This window comes from Akebia trifoliata, chromosome 3 (genome assembly GCF_017979445.1).
Source record: "Akebia trifoliata isolate Shusen 1 chromosome 3, ASM1797944v1, whole genome shotgun sequence".
Classification (NCBI taxonomy): Eukaryota; Viridiplantae; Streptophyta; class Magnoliopsida; order Ranunculales; family Lardizabalaceae; genus Akebia; species Akebia trifoliata.
In genome coordinates this window covers 35,526,408-35,545,397 of record NC_141377.1, presented here as the reverse complement: position 1 = coordinate 35,545,397, position 18,990 = coordinate 35,526,408, and the positions used below count along the sequence as shown (strand labels likewise).

Below are 18,990 nucleotides of genomic sequence, written 5' to 3'. Positions count from 1 at the left end.
CGAAATATTGCCGAAAAACTAGATTTTAAACCTTGCTTGCCATGGACAAAAATATATTCTCAGCCAATTAAAACTTACGCAGAATCCATATAGCAATTCTAGAGTCCACAAATATAGCGATATCAATAAACTCTAGACAGGTACAATGTGAAGACAAGGTGCACAAACTCACGTTCCCTTCTGTAGAGCAATTGAAAGACAGCCCTTATTCTAAATAAACATACTGGCTTATAAGCATACAACGAAATACAAAGAATAATCACATTTCTTTCCGTTAACATGTTTTTCCCACTTTCTACAGAAAAATTATGTAAAAAATTCCACGATTAGCTAGTATTTTGTATTGTCAAATAATAAAATGAAATAAAAATAGTAATTTCCATCAAGGTATTCATTCACCTTGTCATCAACATCACTGAAGTTGTGAACATAGTCACTTTATAGCCCAAGTGTTGCAGGTATCTGCTCAATTGTCAACCAACTAAACCTGATTAACATCCATAACTTAACTTTCCAAACAAAATAAGTTAAGCAACCAAAGTTGAACAACATATATCACAATTATTAAATTGTGTGTGCTCAATTCAAAGACAAACACATTTACAAACTTGGGGGGGGGGGGGGGGTTGGGGTTCCTTTTTACGGTCTTCAAATTGGCAGTTCAATTGTGTTAGTAGGCCCCACCAAACAAGGAACATTGGGCAATACACACAGGTGGTTCAATATAGTTTTGGAGGCATCTCTCATAACTCTCTAATGAAGATTCTCTTTGGTTTGCGGCTTAGTTGCAACAAGTGGACAGGGGAACAGGTGAGGGAATCAATTGCTATAAATATGTTTTAATAGGAACTCATTTAGGAAGCAAAAGTGGGGGCAAGACCTAGGCTAGAAGGTTCCTGCAACTATGTTTTAAGGATATATTGATCCCGTGACAGTACTTATGCTGAGATAGCAGTCAAATGCCATAGGTATACAAATCAGCACAGCATGTACATTCATGTGGCCAGCCCCACTATTTGGGAAAATGCATACTTAATGATGACAATGGGGATAAATGTATGTGTAGGAACCAAAAATACTTTGTTCCTTGGGATTAGAAAAGTAAACAAATCAATGCAATTGGATCCAACCCGGTCCGACCCAACCAAATCAACCCGATCTGGAACCACATGATAGAACCAAAGGGTTCAGCCCCCACGTGGGAGATGACCCATAATGTGTAAACATCGAAGGGTTCGGCGCCCTCATGGGAGCCTCTCTCTCTTTGATCAGTGAAAATTTATTAATAAGAGGACAAGAAGTCCTCAAGGAAACAACAAGAAAAACAGGACAAAGCAAAGCAAGACAAAAGCAAAAGCAACTACTCCCCAATTACATTCTCCCATCTAAACAAGAAGTCTTCAAAGAACAAGCCTCTAAAATCAAAGAACTGCTTGCACCAATGAAACAACCACCCAAGAATACTAAAAATTATCTCTTGAAGAGTGCTTTCCTTCCTATCAAACATGCCGCTTGTTCCTCTCTTTCCACAAACCCCAACAGATGGCAAAAGGTAGAAAATTCCAAATGATCCTAGCCTAGCCAGAAAAGAAAGGGTGCCTCCAACCAAACAATAGGGAAGCAACGGAAGAAGGATGACACCACAAGACATTAAACAAAGAGAGAAAATAAGACCAAACACTAAAAGCAACATTGCAATGGATGAGGCAATGATCCACAGACGACAATAATTAACCAACACAAAACCTTTGCGTTTAACAAAATCAATCATGGGAAGTTTATTTAAGACTGCCAAACACATGAAAAAAAAGACACTTTTGAGGGCACCTTACACCTTCAAATGATTGAGGAAGGAAAACAAACCTCTTGATTACTTTCAAGCAAGGCATAAAACGACTTGACAGAGAAACGACCATCACTACTACCTTTCCAAATCCGGCTATCCTCCCTATCTAGTGAAGGACCCGTGGAAACTAACATCTCTATGATAGAGATCGCATCGCATTCTCGATTTCCCAATCATTCAATCTCCTTATGAGACCAAGATTCCAAGATCCTCCTCTCATTATGAACCCGAAATGTAGAGGCAGGCATTCTTTTCCTCGTGGATAAATCATACAGACCTAGGAATAAAATCTGTAAAGGAGTCTCAGTAAACCAACTGTCCTCCCAAAAATGAATGCGATTACCTCTGCCCACTTTGTACCTAGTATGCTCGCCCAACATCCCTCCTAATTTTCCACTGCCTTTCCACACACTACACCCAAAAAGAAGCCTAATCAGCCTACTAGACCATCCTAAAGGATCCTCCCCAAACTTCGCCGCAATAATTATCCTCCATAACTCCTCTCTTTCAATGTCAAAACGCTTCCCCACACAAAACTCTATTCATGGATATGTACCTTCTCATAACGAGACCACCCAATCTATTAGACCTACAAACAAGCTTCCAATTAGCAAGATGAAGTTTTCTATTACCCAAATTGTTGTTCCACAAGAAATTTCTCACCAATTTCTTGAGATGCAATTCTATCTTCCTAGGCATAGAGAGCAAAGATAAAAAATTGTTTGGAATGCTAGATAAAGTGCTCCCAATCAAAGTTAACTCCCCCCCCCCCCCCCCTTGACAAATACGTAGCTTTCCACGATCCTAGCCTCTTCCTCACTCTCTATCAGATCATCCCAAGTCGATACAAAACCATACGCCGTACCTAAAGGAAGTCCCAAATAGGAACCAGGAAGGTTACTTAGTTGACACCCCATGAATTTTGCCCAGGCCTTAATATCAAGAACTTCACCCACTACATACATCTTTGTCTTCCTCAAATTAATGGGCAGACCTGACACCACATCAAACTAACATAAGAGGCCTTTAAGAAAACACACTTGGCTAATCGTAGCATTAAGAAAGACTAGAGTGTCATCAACAAACTGAAGATGAGAGACTTTCGGGCCCAACTCAGAAACACCAAAGCTAGACAACGCACCCAACAAAGTGGCATGAGCAAACATCCTCCCAAAAGCTTCAACCACTAGATTAAATAAGAAAGGAGAAAGAGGATCACCCTGTCTTAAACCTCTAGAGTTTCTGAAAAAACCAGTTGGACTACCATTCATTGAAATAGAGAAAGAAGTTGTGGATACGCACTTCCTCATCCAACCAATCAACTTCCCACCGAAACCCGCACAATCCAAAAGGTAACAAAGAAAATTCCAATTTACATGATCAAAAGCCTTTTCAATGTCCACTTTACAAACCAAACCTGCTTTGCCCGACCTTTTCTTGGAATCAATACATTCATTAGTCACCAAGATACCATCTAAAATTTGCCTACCTTTAATGAATGCCCCTTCGTCCTTACCAATAATTTTAGGGACAATCATTTTCAATCTCAAAGCAAGGACTTTGGCTAAAATCTTGTAAGTTGGCATCATTAGACTAATGGGCCTAAAGTCCCTCAACCCTTCTACTCCCTCTTTCTTGGTAATCAGAGTTATAAATGTTGTATTAGACCCATGATCCAAAAAACCTTCCTCGAAAAAGTCACTTATGACTAACAAAAAATCTCCCTTCACAACCTCCCAACAATACTTATAGAAATCCATTATAAATCCATAAAGGCCTGGCGCCTTATCACTGTACAGACTTTTAATTGCAGAAAGAACCTCATCTTCACTTATCAGTCTCTCTAACCAATCTTTATCATTCAAAGGAATAGACTACCCAAATTATCTAACAAGGGCCTCTCCTCAAACTCTTCCAAGTAGAGATTTTGGTAGAAATCCACAATCGAATCCCTGATGCTCTCTTCATCCTCAACCACTCTATCATCCACCAAGATTTTCCCAATGAAATTTCTTCTTTTATGAGAACTAGCAACTCGATGAAAAAAGTTGGTGTTTTATGTCTCTCTTGATTTTGTAGGTGGCTTGGACCCATCATGGGAGCCGACCCCTCTCCATCTTGATTTCATGGGTGGTTTGGTTCCAATGTGGGAGCTGACCTTTCTCTTAAATCCTAGGTGGTTTGGCTTCCCTATGGAAGTTGACCACTCTGTCAAACCTCATAGGTGGTCTGGCCTTACTCTTTGGAGCCAACCCCTCTCAAATTTTTACGTGGTTTGGCCTCCCACTTTGGAGCCGACCCCTATCTCAATCAATTATGTGGTTTGGCCCTTTTTGGGAGCCGACCCCCTTATAATATCATTAAAAAGGCTAGTCCCCATGTAACTCCCCCTTGGGGAATTATTCTAAAAAGATTGATAAATATGTATAAAGTAACCCAAATAGCGATATAACAAGATATTACTATCAACTGTTGTCACAAATAAAACTACCCAAGTAGCAAGTGCCACTACAATAAACTCAATCGTCAAGGTAAAACAAACATCATGCCTGAAAGAGTTACATACGCATAATTTGACTAAGTCAACTCAGGAACTGAGTAGCTGCCGAGTTAAAGCAGTTATGAAATAAATATCACTTCTCATGTAAGTTACAAAACCCACGAGGTGTGAGTCTTTAAATCCATTAAGGCCTCATGAGTCTTTAAGGACATAAACACTAATAACATGGTGTGTGGTTACAACTAAGTTTAATGTCCTATATTGATAAGCTCACTCTATAAATAGGGAGACTCCTCTCACTCAAGCCCCAAGGCACAAGCCACACAAGAACTCTCTAGTCTAATTATCTTCACTTTGCTCTGCATTCTATCAAATACTAACTTGATCGTCGGGGGCTCTTTGGCCGACACCACATTGATATCTTTTCAGGTGAAGACTAACGGAAAAGACGGCCAAAAAGGAGTAATCATCAGAGATTTAGGAATAAAAAATTTACATTGTCCCTAAATGGCTTGAAAATTACTAATAACTCTTTGTTTTCATAATAGATAACAAAAAGAGTCCTTAAAGTTACAAATGGGCTTTACACCTAAATTGGGCCCGTTTGTTAAATAGTCTTTTATGGCTTGAACTTAAATTTTAACATATAAAATCTAAAGTTCTTAACTTGTCCAAGTGATAGATATCAATTCCTACGCTCACACACCCATAAATCAGGTTAATCAACGATCAAGTAATCAAAACTTACAAAATGGGTTGGTCAAACCACTAAGCAACTTAATATTGGACCCTTTCATCAAAAGGATGGGTCAAACCCATTAAGAAGTCTCTATAACTACCTAAATTGGAAAGATATTATTTCGACCTTTAGACCAATTTACTAAAAACTTTTAAATTGGGGATATAATTGGAAAGTCACCATTCCTGATTCTATAAATACCAAAACCTAGGCATTCAGAAAAGGCCTAGATCATTTTCTCCCAAATAAGATAAACAGATCACTTTCTCGTAAAAGATAAGCTCCCTCTCTAGAAAAGAAGAAGCTCACAAGCCCTCTTCCAGAAAAACAGTAAAAGATCTACAACACTAAGACACTAATATTCAGAGAAGATTAAGCACAAATCCATTCTCCAAAGAAAATTTCTTTCTCAAACGATAAATCGCGAAGCTCAGAGAGAAGAAAATCACACATCATCATCTTCAAATATTTAATTGTTAATCAAAGGAGACCGCTTCATCTAACGAGTATACTAAGAATTGTATCACCATCATTTTCATTAAAAATCAATAAAACTATTTTGTCATCTTGTTTCACGCATCTCGAAGAGTAAATCTGAGAAATTTGTTGTCAACAAATTTTTTATATGCCCAGTGGGCCATTCTGAGCCTCTCATCTCTCAATCAACACCAACAAAAAAATTGATGGTTTCTAACAACAATAGATGTGTGAGCTTGCAATAGAGAAGTGGTAGACAGAGACCCGGATGACCCCTTGCTAGAATGCACATCAGATGCAAGGTTCGAAAAGTTTTCTTCTTCGATCTCTGCCCATGTCTTCTTTGCTGGAAGCGTAGTTTTGGAGACGCGTTTCTTGTAGTGTCCATGGAGGAGCTCTACCAAGTGGGAGCCACTAGCTTTTTTTCGTAGCCCGTGTTACAGGAACATCGTGGCTAACGATTGGAGTTGATTCAAAACTTGAGGTGATAATCTTCTTGTTTTTCTCCACGATAGGGGCTGTGAGGTGTTGTTGTCATCGGAAGCCATCAATTTTTTGTTGGTGTTGACTGAGAGATGAGAGGCTGAGAATGTCCCACTGGCCGTGCCTGTCAACAACTTTTGCAGATCAACCCCTCAAGATGCTTGAAACAAAATTTTTTTATTGATTTTTAATGAAAGTGATGGTGATACAATTCTCATACTCTCTAAATGAAGTGGTCTCCTCTGATTAACAATCAAATCTTTGAAGATGATGATATGTAATTTTCTTCTCTCCGAGCTTTGCGTTTTACCAGTTGAGAAAGAGATTTTGTCTTTGGAGAAGAACTTCGTGCTTAATCTTCTCTGAATGTTTGTGTCTAAGTGTGATAGATCTTTTGTTGCTTCTCTGGAGGAAGGCTTGTGAGCTTTTTCTTTTTTAAAGAGAAAGCTTCTCTTTTAAGAGAAGATGACTTACTTCTCTTCCTTGGGAGAAAGTGATATGCTTCTCTTCTTTTGGAGAAAATGATATAGGTCTTTTTTGAATGCCTAGGCTTTGGTATTTATAAAATCAGGTAAGAGTGGCTTTCCAATTATACCCCTAACTTAAAAGGTTTTAGTAAATTGGTCTAAAGGTCGAAATGGTCTCTTTCCAATTAACGTAGTTATAAAGACTTCTTAATGGATTTGACCCATTCTTTTCATTAAAAGGCCCGATATCAAATTACTTAATGGTTTGACTAACCTATTTGGTGGATTTTGATGACTTGATCATGGATTAACTTAATTTATGGGTGTGTGGGTTTAGGACTTGATATCTATTACTTGGACAAGTTAGGAACTTTAGATTCCATTTGTAAAAATCCAAGTTCAAGCTATAAAAGTTTATTTTAACAAACGAGCTCAATTTAGGTATAAGTTCATTTGTAACTTTAGGGACTATTTTTTATAATTTTCAAGCCATTTAGGGATAGTGTAATTTTATTTTATTTTTTTTTGAAAAGTAGTGTAAATTTTTTATTCCTACAGAGAAGACAACCGAAGTAAGCATTTACCGAAGCACGTAACTCAAGGATTAAAGCATGAACTTCTGTACAGATCTTGAGGAGTGGGAGATCTGAAAAGTCTTATACAGTATGAATGTATTCCTACTGAGGCACAATGTTCTACAATGAAACCCCAAACCAGCTTCCTTAAGAGTTCAAAACCCTCCAGCAAAGATGCTTACCAGTTACCAACGATGTAAGGCAAGCATGTGAAAGATACACTGTCGACAGAATTACCAAATCACATCAAAGGTTAACAGACTTCATAAGACCCCAAACACTCTCTTGTCCATAATAATGCATGTTGTCCAGCAATCTAGAATTAATCAGAACATAACGCACTAAAAACATATAAATACACGTGCGGTTGCCCATCCCACCGACTACTTGTAGTAAAACTAGGACTGCAAGTTGGGCGGGCTGGCCTGAGCTCAACCCGACTGCTGGGCAAGCCGGAGTTGAGTCATGTAGAACATGAGTTGAGCCAGTGTTAGAATAACTCAACCTGACCTTAATTCAGGTTGAGCGTTTGGGCAACCCAAACCCAGGGCTATTTAATAATATATATATATATTCATTTTTAAAGTGTCTTTTAAATTATTTCTTGTTCAAGATATAAATTTTTTATTTATATTAATTGTATTTCTTGTTTAAGATATAAAATCTCTTTGCTAATATAAAAAAAAAAGGCTTGTTCAACGAGCCCAACCCACTCTACCTAATTCAGGCTAACCCGAGTTTAGAAGCTCAAGCTTGTGTTAATGAGCTGAGCTTCAATGCTCGGATTTAGTTGAGCTCGGGTTGAGGGCTCTTCGACTTGATTTGAGCCTAGGCCTACCCTTGCAGCCCAAGTTAAAACTAGTGTAGAATGATAGACTTTCTTTTTCAGATTTCTTAATTACTTCACAACTAATCAGAAAATGCATTAAATCAAACATGTTTGTCCAGAAGAATTGAAAGAGAAAGTTCACCTGTAGAGGACATCAAAGGCAATATAAGCACGAGCATGGCCCATGTGGCTGAGATCATAAGCGGTGACTCCACAAACTTTCCAGGCTACTTGGGCTTGAAGATCTCCTTCTGCTTGTTCATGCAATTGTAGTTATGAAACTCCGAATTCTCCATTGCAACTTGGGGTTTCTAGAACCGAATTACAAAATCAGTAAACCCTACCCTGAGATTCTAGAATGCTCGTCTGTAATGGAAACCAAAATCGAAGCTTTATACAGATTAAATAACTATTTAATCTATTCAGATTAAATACTTCTTTCAAATTTGACAACGTAAAGGTGGAAACAATTAAAAATAGAGAGCTACTAATGCCACACCAACTTTTACTAATACCACACCATTTCCTATATAAATCACAAAAAGTTGCACAGTAGATGTGGCGTTAGTAAAAATTGGTGGGCAATAGAAACTCTCTAAAATCCTATTTACGAGCAAAACTTTATTGTTTCCTAAAAGACTAATGATAAATCAACACGACAAAACATATGTGGTCTATACACAGATGACATGGCAAGGGCATAGAACCGTTGATCCTTTCCCATGTATATCTCATCCCAAAGAAAAAGATCTATGATTCTGTGTATGGGTGTCACTAGGTCGATTCGGTTTTGTTCCTAAGAAAAATAGAATCATAACCATTATATTTTCCAGTTCATGTTGATTTCAGGTCTGGTTCTAAAATAAGTGGAATTGGAATAGACAAGAATCACAGGTACCCTTTGATTTCGATTATCAAGAATCAAATGAAAAAAAAAAAAAAAAAGACTTAAAATCATTATTAAAAAAATTCCTTTTAAAAAAACATATTATCTACGTAATATCAATTTAATAATAATTTGTTTCACTAAAAATATGATTTTAATAATATTTTTTCAAAAATTAAAATTCATCTTATTTACAAGTGATAAACTTTAAGAAGAGAAGACTCATTTTAAACTACAATATTTAGTTTATATGAAAAATTAAAGAATTTTATATAATATATGTTAATTTTAAAATATAGGAAAACTTTAAATCGTGTATAATGTAAAAAATAAATCAGTTTCTACTATCTGTGGTACCCATCGAATGGAACCTAATGGTTTTGGTTCTTATCAATTTAGTTTCATATTAGACCCGACTATAATCAATTCCAATAAAAAGGAAATCGGATGTAAGAATTGGTGTGGCAATAGCAACTCTCTATAAAAATGGAATCCCCATGTAAGTGCAATATTCATTTTTTAGTTTTGAAAATAAAAATAATTCACTAAAATATTTAATGTGAATATAAATCTTTTTACTAAAATACTCATTTTTTTTAGTCCAACTAGCCTTACTAACATAGTGAGGAAAGAAGACCTTACTAAATCTCATCCTCGTCTAGAAGACCTTGAGATTTGTTAAAAATCCTCGAGATTCATAAAAAAGTATTCAACAATACAAATATTTGAAATCTTATTTTAGGCATCTCGAGATCTTTTGACAATGGATGAAGTTTAGTAAAACCTTTTTCCTCATTATCTTAATGAGGAAAAGGTTTCTCATTAAATATTTATGAATATAATAATATATTTATATTTTATATTTATAATAAAAAAGCGTGGATTTTAATAAGGATCTTGTTAAGGTGTGCCCTTAAAAACCATTACACTTTGGAAATTGGAATCTCGGGGTATTTTAGTAAAAAATAAAATTTTAAGGGGTATTTTCCATACAAAATCCAATTTCCCGAGCGTATTTATTTCACTTTAACGTGTGCCCTCAAGCACACATTAACAAAATGTGGGAGATTGAATTTTTTGCATGCATGACATGCCAACTTCATGAAAATGCCTTCTGCTTCAATTTTTTAAGTCCTTTGATGATTGGTGATTTATAAAATCATCAGATGAAATTGTTAGAATCATTGATGTAAATTGGGGTCATTAATCCTCACGTTTCTCTTAGAATAGAAATAATATATTTGAAATTTGAGGATTCTTGAGTCTTGACCCCAATTTACATTTCAATGATTCTGACAATTTATACCCTTAGGTTGTGAGTATAAAAATTTGCATCTAATTTTGATTGAATATGGAATAAAAGATTTAAAAATTCCAAACTCAAGATATTGCATTACCCAATGTTAGAATCCAAGCTTAGGATAATGCAATACGAGGTTAGGATAGCGTAACACGGGATAAGATAACACTGTTGGAAAATGAATCTATTCCATCCTAATTAAGATATAAATTATTGTATTTTATCCATTTGAAATTGTATCTTACACACACACTACTCATTATCTCAACCCACGTCATTTTCAGCTTCTTGAATTTTTAGAGCATCAAATATGCACCTTAGCACTCCTTGTAAATGCTGTTGGCCACTCCTTGTAAATGCTGTTAGCCTTCTCTGTGTTATTTTGGAACGTTGAAAATGATGGGATTTTGGTTAGAAAAATCTAATGTTTCAGTAAAAAGGTTAATTCTAAGTTGAAAACAATGAATTGAAGATAATGTTGAGTAAATTAAAAAAGAAAAATACATCATGAAGGTTGAAAAGCTTGAAGATAACTGGTTTTGAGAAGAAAAATCAAGAGTTGTTGGCTAGAGGTTGAAGATGAGCACATTTGAGTTTTTTCATTAATCTATTTACAAGACTAAAGTCAAGGGAGGCATGTCTTCAAAACTTGGGGGGTATCTCTAATAGTCGCCAAAACAATTTTTTTTTTTTTTTTGGAGGGTTGGGGAGGGGGTTCTAATAAAGTTTTTTATTTTTATTTTTATAGGTAAGATAATTTCTTTCTTTAATTCTGAGTTGGATTTTGCAAATCACATTACCATGTGTCCTATGTAGGTGTAAGGGCTCTCCTCCAACGTACACTGCTCTCCTTCCTGCAAGAAATAGAACTACAGCAGAACAAGAAGATGGATGAAAACTACAATATTGTATGCAAGTCATAATGCCCGCAGAAGGCCCGAAAATAATCGATAAAAGTTCTCATTAAGAATTTATTTGTTTATCATAAGAAGACATCCTCTCTTTTAAGAAACTCATGATATTCGAAGCGTTATTGTGCATTATAACCCTCCCATCTTCCATATAGACAGCACCATCTGCATACTCTAATTCTTCAAAGCGGTGCGTCACCCATAATGCTGTAACCTCTTCAGAGCCACCCAAAGAATTCTTCACCGCCTTTATCACCCCAAGCTAGTAAACAATAAAAATTACCATGTTAACAACAACAACAAGGCCTTATCCCAAAGATTTGGGCTCCTCCATTCCACTCAATCCAAAGCCAAGTCATTAACATAAGGATATTAAATTAATAAAGAGAAAATGTGGGTTCAGTACAGGTATGTCCCACAAGTCATTCGAGAGAAGTAAACTCAGGAGACTACAATTAGAAAATGTATCATAAGAATCTAACTATCATAACCTGATGAAATTATTTAATTTAGATCTTCCCTACAATTTATCTGTTAATTTCACAGAACTAAGTAGAGAACTTGTGGACCTTTTCTGTTAAATTCCACTGATCATATATTTAAAGGATGGCATGTTGAATAGTAGGCACAATAGTTAATCAGGTGACTTGGTCTAGAGGCTCAATTCTATCTTATTTTCCACAAAAAAGCTCCCTATTTCAACTGCAGAAAGAAGTGGGAGTCCTAAGTAACTGAAAGTAAAGCAGAAAAAACAACGGGTGGTAGAATGCTCAATCTCAACAAACTGAAAAATCTAATGATATGTAATATACCTGATCGTTTTCATCAAGAAACGTTGTGAGCTCATCTAGTAACAGAACTTTGCATGATTCTGCTAAAGCACCAGCAATGGCCACCCTTTGCTTCTGACCCCCACTAAGAGTTTGAACTGGTCTCTGGAAAGTGCAACCGATGCAGAGATCAATAGACCATTCTTTCCCTTCTAGGATAAAGGTTTCATGATACAAACGTGGCAGATGACCTTAACTTACCTCCAAGTAGTCGGACATGCCCACGGAATCTAATGCCTTTGCCACTCGTGACCTAACTTCATCCTGGGTCAGATTGAACTTACCAAGACCAAAGGCAACATCAGCTTCCACTGTGGGCATCACTACCTGTAGAAATGGTACACGTGGTTGATTCACAAATTCCATATGGGGGCACTCCATTATTAGTTTTAACATGGCGAAGTCTTATGGGTTTTCTATGTTTATCTAAAGTAAATAAATACATTTCTTCTTAATAAATCAAGCTGGTGCATGTCATTTGTGATTTGAAATAAGAACCCTTCCAAGTATGCCACACTCTATGTAACAGAAGTATGAGTATGAAGATTGTAAATGTTGACATAATAGACCTGTTTTTAAAACCCACCTTCACCTTCAAGTTACCGATCCCACTAAAAACAGTCATGCCCAGAAGCAGCATAATACATTTTACAAGTGTTGCATTAACATAGATTTCCAATAAAATGAACTATTTGCCAATAAATCTGACCTTATTCAGAAGACACCAAGCTGCATGTTTTTTACTCTTCTGGATATGTAACTTCAAGTAGCGGTACTTTCAAACCCATACCGCCTTGTGCAAAATGACTTTCATGCTTATGTTTGTGAGACAAAAGGAAGGTATTCAAGCACAAGGAGGAAAAGAACTACATGTATAAGTGTGCAGTGAAAAGTGTCACACACAGGGTACAGGTGCTGCTTACGAACATTTTAGTGATTTTTGTAGAAGTTGAATATAAATGTTTTTACATCATAACAGACTCATATGGTGTATGGGTCAAAAGAATTGGGTCTAGGCCCATTTATAATAATGAAAAGAAAAGAAAAGAAAAACCGAAATCCAACGGTTAGGAATTTCCATTAGGTATAATTTTGTGGATGTAGCCAGGTACCCCGGAGGTAAGCATCTTAGTGTCTACTTAACAAGGTCAATCTATTTTCCAAATTAGTTATGTCTTCTTTTGAAAAGTATAAATTTAAGAAGAGAGAAGATACAAACGGCGGTCGAGATGACCAACCAAAAAGAAGTAAAAGTGAATAACTAACAATCATAGTGTCCCATCTAAAAACAAAATCCTCAAAGAAAATTCCCCTAAAGTCGGGGTACAACTTGCACAAAAAATATAGCAACCCAAGAATGTTATGCACAATGTCCGTGAAAGATGATTCTTTCTCCTTGAAGATTCTCTTATTCCTTTCCAACCATAGCCCCCGAGTGATAGCAAAAGGAAGGAAACTCCACAGAATTTTCTTTCTCCCCGAAAACAGAGAGGCATCCCAACTTTGGAAGAGGTCTAAAACAAAAAATGGGGCAATCCAAGGAATTTTAAAAGTAAAAAAATGGGACCAAATGGAATGAGATACAGCGCAATGAATCAAAATATGGTTCACAGACTCACTGTTAGAGTTACAGAAACAAAAAAAAATTTGGAGTCATGAATCCCCTTTTGATTAAAAGATCAAGACTAGGTAACTTGTTAAGAGTTGCTAGCCAAGGGAAAAAGCATACCTTTAAGGGTGCTTTCGAACCCCAAATGATAGTTGACAGAAAATGAGAAGGAAGATTGGTGGGAGCAGACAACCATGATGCAAACGAGCTAACAATAAAGATGGAACTTTTAGTATGAGTCCACACCCTTCCATCATCTTCCGTGGTCTCCCAATGAGCGGGATCAAGCTGAGTCGTTAGATCTGCGAGGTCCTGAAATTCTCAGTCATTGAAATCCCTGCTGAAACCTAAATCCCACATAGGCTTGTTTGCCTCAAGATTCAAGTAAGCAGGACAAGGCAACTCCTTTTTCAAGGAGAGGTCGTAAAGACGAGAAAATTGAAGACAAAGGGCTGATTCACGACACCACCAATCCACCTAAAATTTGACCCGAACCCCCTTCCCCACTTTGAACTACACCCACTTTCTAAACTCTGCCCCAACTTTTCTTCCCTTTCCACACGCTGCATCCAAACGAAGATTTAACCTCCTCACTTTCCCACTTATTCCACATTTCCCCGTACTTTTCCCTTATCACCCTTCTCCAAAGACTTGAATTCTCCGCTTCTGAACCTCCAAAACTACTTCCTAAGCAACACCCCATTAGACACCCTAAAACCCCTAAAGCCTAAACCCACGTTCCTCTTTGAATCGCAAACCATCTCCCACTTCACTAAATGCATTTTCTTGACTCCTTTCTTATCATGCCACAAGAAATCCCAAACCAGTTTGTCTTATCTCTCTCACACACTTCTAGGGATAGTAAACAAAGAAAGATGATACACCGGGATACTCTCTAACCTACTCTTGACCAAAATGAGCTTTTCACCATTTGATAAGTATCTTGCTTTCCAAGAAGTCAACCTCTTCTCCATATGCTCAAGTACTGAATCCCAAATCATCTGACTCCTATACTCTGGACCTAAAGGCAAACCTAGATACGAAGTTGGAAGAAACTCCCTTTGGCAACCAAACATCATGGCCCATCTTGAAACACCCCGTCTCGCCTCCAACCCCGAACAACTTGCTTTTCCTAAAATTAATTCTCAACCCCAAAACCCCCCCTAAGAAATCTTAGATAAAAGAGACAAACTTTTTCAAACAAATCTCAATTTATTCAAATATTTCATTTTCGGATATTATTTATTTAGCATGTAGACAATCTTAATATATATCAATTTGATAGAATACATGCTTTCTAAGTTGCATACATAAGATAAACTAAGGCATTTATAAAAAGAAAAAAAATTATATATTTCAACATATAGAATAGTAAATGGCTCAAAATGGATTGTCACATGCACTGCAAAGTCCCTTCACACCAAAGTCCCCAAGGCATCAAATTCACCACCAAGCCTTTCTCTGGTGACACTTGCCAAACACATAGAATGCTTGCAGCAGTAAGGCATCCTCAAGACCTTACATAGGGCAGACCTTCTAAAACCACCACTGAAAGGGGGTTAGATTTGAAGGCCACAAGGAACTACCCTGTTTGGTGTCTCTATCTTGGCACACACCCAAATGGATGCTTTAAGGAGTAGGTGGAGCTAGTATACCTATCCTTTTAAAACACTGAAGTTGAGCTACCCTTGCCAACTTGGCCAACAATTAACAATAGTGTACAACTGACGCCCTCAACGACATGGCACACATGTACACAACCCATGGCATAGCCAACTATCATGATAAGGCACTAGCAATGGGGTACCCTACCTACTCTGCTCAACCAAAGGCATGGTCATCCCCAAGGTTGGTTATTCTAGACTTCATAAACTCCCTGGCAACAGACGCTCAGGGCATGTATAAAGGGGGTACTTGACATAGAAAATTTATACTAGAGAAGATATCAAATCGTGGTTGGGTCTACTAAAATTTTGGGGATTGCATGTATGTGTCTGCCCTTGTATACCACTTGAGTGCTTTTGAATAACAACAAACATTAGTTAAGTGCCAAAAAAAAATACTTTTCATGGATTCACCTATTATATTAGATCATTTTTTCGATGGGTAACATCAAATCCAGTACTAAACATACCCTTAGTTATCTCTTTGAACAACCTCATACTACATAGGTAAAATTAGGATTCTAATGCTACCCATGTATATGCACAACAAAAGCACCCATAAGAATATAAAAAAGACCAACCTGGTGATCCGGATTTTGGAAAACAAAGCTCTTGGGTTTCTTAACACAAACAGTTCCATAAGTTGGGTTCAATAATCCAGCCAAGACCTATATCCCATTCGCAACATCAGTAATCAAGATTGCAAGTATTCAAATACTTAAAGGGGACGTTGTTTTAATATGTTTGAACATAAATATATGTTTGACGAAAACCGCACATTATACCTTTAAAAGTGTAGATTTTCCACAGCCATTGGGTCCAAGAAGCATCCACAACTGTCCCGAAGGAATTCGAATAGAACAGTCATTGAGTATTGGAGTAAACTTCCCATTCTTCGTTGTGATCGAGTAAGTCAAATTTTTTCCTTCGATAGCAAAATTCTGAGCAGCAACATTGCTACAATATAGAGATAGATATAGAGTCAAAGAGAGCCATGGTTTTAAAACATGACCCATTGGCCCATTCTCGATCTCCGAGGAATCCGAGACAACCACTGTGAATTTCCCATCTTATTGACTCATAATCAGGCCAAAAAGTCAACCGGTTTTTGTGTTTTTTGGTATAGATACAATTGATTTTTAAGAATTTAAATGTTTGCAAACTGTATGAAATGGGATTTTGTGATTAAGCATCAATAACTCCAATTTATAACTGAATTTTTTTTATTAAATTCGTTTAAATTAGTTTGAAAATCATGAGGAGAGCAGCAAAATCAACAGCAACCCAACATAAAAAAAAATAAAAACTAAAAAACAAGCACAATTGTTCTATCTATAAGAAACGAGAATAATAGTGATTGAGATTGAGAATGCAAATGATGTTCCGTACCTTGTGGACCCGATTGCGTGAAGAGGAGGAACAAAAGAAGCAGAGCATCGTATGAGAGTAAGGTGGTGGTTCATCGGAATCGGATAACCAACCAACTTGTTAACTGTATAACCTAACAAGTACCACAACTGCAGGAGGACAATTGAGAGAGAGAGACAGAGAGAGAGATTATGAGCTAAATCTCTGCGTTTTGTATCAGTCTACTCTGGAAGACGAGAACAAAATGACTTAGCTAGCTGCCCTCATCTTCGATCCATCGTTTTTTCAGATAGATGTTATTAGCATACTAACAGATACTTATAACACACCAATACAAGTAAGATGATTTCAAAAGGATTGGTGTGTTGTAAGTAAAAGTTTATGTGGCAATAGAATATTTCCTTTTAACCTCTTTAAAAAAAAACATAAAAAAAGATTTTTCCCAAAACATAGCGCAACTTTTTCAAAAAATCTGATTCCAGCACACTACTCATTTTAATTCCCAAAAACATGATTTCAAGCAAATTCATTGACAAAGTATTCTAATTTAAAGTGATAATCTCATTGGTAAATTTAAAGATAAATATCCTTATATTTTAATGACAAAATCGATGATAATTATCAACGAATTTGTCACTTTCTATCAATGAGATCATTACTTCAAATTAGAATACCTACTAACGAACTCGCTTGAAAACATGTTTTGGGAGTGAACAATATTCCAAACTTGAAATGGTAATCTACCCTAAAAACTTGATTTTTGTGTCCAAATGCTTTGGTTAATCACACACCACATAAAGAAAACATACACACACGCCGAGTCAAGCTTGACATGTGTCTTAAACGTCATTTTATTTGTTTATAGAAGTTCAACTTTTACTTATTACACCCCGACTAAATTTAAAAAATAAAAAATAATGGGGTGGGGGTATCATTTTCTCACTTTATGAAAGAATATTTGGGCTAGATATTTTCTTATTCTTGATGGATTAGAGAGATATTGAAGAGTGATGTGCACGAGATCAATGTCAAGAGGTCTGAATAGACGATCATGATATCAACTTGTTCCTTTTATGGACTACTTTTAATAGTGGTAATTCGAGGCATGATGTCAATTTGTTCCTTTTATGGGTTATTGTTGATAGTGGCAATTCGTGATTTTTTATCTTGTGCATATACTGTGAACAAAATTTTGATGTGAAAATGCTAATTCTTATTTTAAATGGTGCGTGTTAATTTATTTGGAAAGTGATAAATAATTTAAGTAATTGGAATGTAATAAGTAAAATTTGATGTGTCAAAAGAATTTCTCTTATTTATGAAGTGTTCTAGTGGCATACACTTATTTGTCTACGAATGTGATCATCGAAGGGTCTTAATCTAAGAAATCTTTTGGAGACTTTTTTTGTAGGAACCAAGAGGAGATCATCCTCGAGATACATGTTGATGGTGAGGTAAATTCTATTTATAAATATTTATATTAAATATCTAAAAATAGTTTTAATATCTTAATAGTTAATATAACAAAATTGTATTTATAAATTGGTTAGGATCCTTTGACTCTTAAGAGTGACTCATAAAAAAAACACATGATCCCAATCCTTTAAATGCAAAGTCCAACAGTTGAGATTTATCCTCGGGATAAGTATCTCTGAGATTTGTGTTATAAAGATCCTCATAAATCTCAACCAATTGATAATGTGTTTAAAGAGTTGGGATCACTTTTTTTTTCTTTCCATGAGTCATTCTTAGGAGTCAATGGATTCCAACCCTATTGTTATGTTTGGATTGAGAGAAATGGAGAGAAGAAAAGAGAAAATAAATGAGTTTCTCTCCATTTCTCTTGTTTGGATTGTTAAGGGAAGAGAGAAGAAGAGAGAAACCCTTATAAAATATTTTACAATTCCAACTCTACACCTAAATCTCTTTTATGATATTTTAAAATTTCAAAGTGGTCCCATGTTCTCTCCTATCAATCCAAATACGGTGGAGAGAATTTGAGTTTCTTTTATCTTATTTTCCGTTCTCTTCTCTTCTCTTAATGAGTTTCTCTTATCTCCACTTCTCTCAATCCAAACATAGCCTAAATAAAAATCGAGTCAACTAGTTGCACATCACCTAGTACTGGTTGCACTCCATCACTTTGAAAAAATAATTTAAATTCCATTGTTACCATTGCATTCCAAAAATATAAAGTTGCACTTCTTTTTCTTTTCTTTACCACGAAACCGAAGCTTTGGTAACTCTGGATTCAAATTTTAAATTTACATAATCCTATAAGGGGGGAGTTCCTGCTAATGGTAAGTTTGCTTGTAAAATTTGCAGGAACTCTTGCTTACAAAAGGTTCTTTATCTTTGGTACTGGAGAAAATTTTAGTTGAAGGGACACGATGCAAATTTGAAAAAGAAAAAGAAAAAAAGAAGTCAAAATAAGCTTTATTTTTAGGTAGTTAGGAGTGCAATCAGTACTAGGTGATGTGCAACTAGTAGGTACCTAAAAAAAATC

At 36.2% G+C, this 18,990-nt stretch overlaps 1 protein-coding gene across 1 annotated transcript; it reads right to left on the bottom strand.

Annotated features, from left to right (window-relative positions):
• Window positions 1-11,036: 11,036 nt before the first annotated feature.
• On the bottom strand, window positions 11,037-16,755 carry ABCI10 (ABC transporter family protein). The gene is made up of 6 exons (XM_086434740.1): window positions 16,506-16,755; window positions 15,902-16,073; window positions 15,698-15,784; window positions 12,045-12,170; window positions 11,826-11,948; window positions 11,037-11,275 (listed from the first exon to the last, which is right to left on the bottom strand). The coding sequence occupies exons 1-6, from the start codon at window positions 16,577-16,579 to the stop codon at window positions 11,066-11,068; spliced, it is 792 nt and encodes a 263-aa protein (XP_086290866.1). The 5' UTR covers window positions 16,580-16,755; the 3' UTR covers window positions 11,037-11,065.
• Window positions 16,756-18,990: the final 2,235 nt, after the last annotated feature.

Coding starts and splice junctions, on each gene's coding strand:
- ABCI10 (XM_086434740.1), bottom strand. CDS start 16,579: ATGAACCACCACCTTACTCTCATACGATGCTCTGCTTCTTTTGTTCCT. Junction 15,785..15,901: donor GAAAATCTACACTTTTAAAG/GTATAATGTGCG, acceptor AATGGGATATAG/GTCTTGGCTGGATTATTGAA. Junction 11,949..12,044: donor GCATGTCCGACTACTTGGAG/GTAAGTTAAGGT, acceptor TGCACTTTCCAG/AGACCAGTTCAAACTCTTAG.